The sequence below is a fragment of the Pistacia vera genome, unplaced genomic scaffold (genome assembly GCF_008641045.1).
Source record: "Pistacia vera cultivar Batoury unplaced genomic scaffold, PisVer_v2 Contig182, whole genome shotgun sequence".
Classification (NCBI taxonomy): domain Eukaryota; kingdom Viridiplantae; phylum Streptophyta; class Magnoliopsida; order Sapindales; family Anacardiaceae; genus Pistacia; species Pistacia vera.
In genome coordinates this window covers 707,952-711,780 of record NW_022195917.1, presented here as the reverse complement: position 1 = coordinate 711,780, position 3,829 = coordinate 707,952, and the positions used below count along the sequence as shown (strand labels likewise).

Sequence of the window (3,829 nt, the reverse complement as noted above, 5' to 3'; positions counted from 1 at the left end):
GACAGAAAGCCCACTCCAACAAGAACCACCCATCCTAGCCATCCCAGCCATCCCACCTCACCTCTAGTCAACCATCCCTACACAAAACCCATTCAGCTCGGCTCACCTTCGCAGGTCAAATGGCCACCCAAATCAAACCATCCAGCTCGAGTCTATCCATCCCGACAAACCGAGCGAGTACCAAACAACCCCCTTGACTATTCATGTAGGGCGAAACACTCGATCAGTTATAATGAGAGTCATCCAACCAGAAGGAGTGAACGGTGATCCAAGCTACCAAGCGATACATGAAGGAATGATCCACCAGGCTACACCACATAGAATGACCCAACAAAATTTGCCGAATGCAATGGCTGACCAAGTCAAACAGGATGACCTAGTGGTATCACCCTCTCTCATGGAACAGATTCTAGTCAAGAGACTGGCTGATGTAGAGGCAGTGATGAGGCGCATACTAGGAATGCCGATCCCCACCAAGAAGAGCATGCCCCACTGCTACGCCGATTCACTTTTTATAGATGCGATCGCTCTAGCCGACATGCCCCATAAATTTACTATCCCTGGCATGAAGCCCTATGATGGTACAACCGACCCAGATGATCACATAGCCTTGTACAAGCAGCGAATGTTCACTGTTTCGATACCCCAAGCGTTGAGGGAAGCCTGCATGTATAAGAGTTTTGGTTCAAGCTTATCTGGTCCAGCACTTCAGTGGTACACCAATCTCCCGAATGGTTCCATCGACTCATTCACACGACTCACCAACACCTTCGTGGAGTAGTTCGCCAGTAGCAAAAAATTCAAGAAACTATCGATCGATCTATACAGAGTATACCAGAGAAGGGGGGAGCTACTGAGAGAGTATGTCAGCAGATTCAATAAAGAGAAAATTTTCATCCCTTCTTGTAACCCCGAGACAGCTGTAGATGCCTTCAGGAAAGGTCTCCTCTCGGATGGAGAGTTATACAAAGAGCTGGCGAAGCTTGGCTGCACCATGATGAAGGACGCCTTGGCCAAAGTAGTGATTCAGATAAGGTGGGAAAAAGATGAGATGAATCGGGCAGTACACGCTAGGTATGACCTAAGGCGGAATGATAGAATGCTAGAATTTAGATCGATTGAACCCCGTCACCAGCCCCCTCCTCGTAACCAGAACAGAGTAAGAAAACCATATGACCACCAGCCACTTAGAATCGATAACAGACCAACTAGACCGACCCGATACAAAATCCCAGAGTACAACCTCAACGTCGAACCAGCCCAGGTGGTGGTGGTGATCATGAAAGGAATGAGATCTAGTGTTAAGTGGCCAGGCAAGCTAAATGACGAAGCAAGGAGAGACATGACCAAGTGGTGCGAGTTCCACGGTGACCATGGACATAACACCCCAGACTGCATTGCCTTGCGGTTGGAGGTCGCTGCACTATTGAAGAGAGGACATCTCCGAGATCTGTTGACAGATAAAGGGAAGAGTACCATCAGCCAGGAAAGCACGAAAGAAAAATCTCCACCTCTGCGGGAACCTATGCCAAAAGGATTCTGCAATATCATCTCAGGAGGGTCAGAGATTAATACGGTAAGTTACTCTTCAACCAAACGCTACGCTAGAGCCAATAGCCACTATAAAATACAATCTATCCACCTGTCCTCTCGGTCACATTCCCACCAGGTAATTCAGTTCGAAGATGACGAGCCAGTTACCTTGGCAACCCCTCACCACGATGCTTTAGCCGTCTCCCTCCAGATCGCCAACATTCTAGTCAAGAGGGTATTCATAGACCGTGGATCATCAACAAACATTCTGTTCCTTGAAGCAGTGAAGACTATGGGTCTGAAAGAAGCAAACATCAACAGAAGGCCGACCCTACTAGCTGGGTTCAGTTTTGAGTAGAAGTACACCATCAGAGAGATCGTCCTTCCTATCTACGCCAGCGGAGTAAACAAACAGACTCTCTTTCTGGTGATCGACTGTCCTTCACCATACAATGTTATCTTGGGTCGACCCTAGATCCACGACATGCTAGCGATCCCATCCACTTTCCACCAAACAATCAGGTTTCTTACCAAATGGGGAGTACGAGAAGTCAAGGACGACCCGAAAGCTTCTAGAGATTGTTACAAGAACGCTTTAAAGGGCAAGGGTAACGCTTCATAGCAATTATAGTCCTATCCAACCCCTCCGACTGAGCCGGATCAACCATCTATGGAAGAGTTGGATGAAGTACAGTTATATCCGGACGACCCCAAGAGAAAGACACACATAGATTCCCGCCTCAGGCCCGAGACAAGAGAGAAGCTGATAGAATTCGTCAGACAGAACCAAGACTGTTTCGCCTGGTCCCACATTGACATGACAGGGATCAGTCTAGAGGCAATGGTCTACCACCTCAAGGTAGATCTGGATCACCAGCCAGTGAAGCAAAGGAGAAGGAAATTCGCACCAGAGCGCAACCGGATCGTCAATGAAGAGGTTGAAAAGCTACTGAGCAATAGTATGATCAGAGAGGTCCACTGCCCCGAATGGCTGGCAAACGTCATGGTTGTAAAGAAAAAGAACGGAAAGTGGAGAGTCTGCATCGACTTCACAGACTTAAACAAAGCGTGCCGTAAGGATTCCTTCCCGCTCCCACATATCGACATGATGGTTGATGCAACTGCAGGCCACGAGCTCCTTAGTTTCATGGACACTTTCTCAGGGTACAAACAAATCTTGATGCACCCGGACGACCAAGAGAAGAAAGCCTTCATCACGGAGAGGGGAACTTACTGCTACAAGGTGATGTCATTCGGTCTGAAGAACGCTGGGGCTACCTGTCAACGGATAATCAATAGGATGTTTGCTGAACACCTCGGGGACACTATAGATGTTTACATCGATGACATGCTCGTCTAATCCTTGATAGCCGAACATCACCTTGACCACCTCAGCCAGGCATTCGTCGTCCTAAGGAAGTATAACATGAAGATGAATCTAGCAAATGCTCATTTGGCATCTCGTCAAGTAAATTCTTGGGCTACATGGTAACTTAGTGAGGGATAGAAGCCAACCCTAACCAGATCAGAGCGATCTTCAATAAATCATCCCCAACTTGCATTAAAGACGTCCAACGCCTTGTAGGACGAGTAGCCGCCTTGAGCTGTTTCATCTCCAGATCCGCCGACAAGTGCCACCTTTTCTTCCATGCACTCAAGAAGTCCAATAAGTTCGAGTAGACCCCCTCCTGCGAGGAGGCCTTGTAACAATTGAAAAGGTACCAGACCTCCCCTTCGCTCCTTTCTAAGCCTGTGGATAGGGAAAAGCTTTACACCTATCTGGCGGTCTCAGAGACGGCTATCTCAACAGTGTTAGTTCTGGAAGAGGAAGCGAAGCAGCTACCGGTCTACTATGTGAGCAAGGTTCACCTAAGAGCAGAAACGCGGTACAGTCAGTTGGAGAAACTGGCCCTCGCACTCATCCATGCATCCAGGAAACTCAGACCGTTAGTGCCACTGAATAGTTGTACTCACCTCCTTTCCACTCAAGAAGATATTGCACACACCAGAGCTATCAGGCCGACTCACACAATGGACAGTAGAGCTTAGTGAGTTCGACATATCATGCTAGCCTCATACTGCCGTCAAGTCCCAAGCATTGGCAAACTTCATCGCGGATTTCACCATGTGCACCACCGTCCAAGCAGAAATAGAGTTATTATGCATGAATAGTGGGTCGCCTTCCAAGTGGACTCTCTCAGTGGATGGCTCAAGCAACGTGAATAGCAGCGGGCTCGGGCTCGGGCTCGGGCTCAGGCTCAGGCTCGGGCTCGGGCTCGGGGTCAGGCTCGGGCTC

The 3,829-nt window shown here is 48.7% G+C and overlaps 1 protein-coding gene across 1 annotated transcript; it reads left to right on the top strand.

The window, feature by feature from the left end:
* The first annotated feature begins 1,279 nt into the window (after positions 1 to 1,279).
* LOC116126643 lies at positions 1,280 to 1,891 on the top strand. The gene is made up of 2 exons (XM_031412316.1): positions 1,280 to 1,576; positions 1,670 to 1,891. Exons 1-2 carry the CDS (start codon positions 1,280 to 1,282, stop codon positions 1,889 to 1,891), a joined length of 519 nt encoding a protein of 172 aa, XP_031268176.1.
* Positions 1,892 to 3,829: the final 1,938 nt, after the last annotated feature.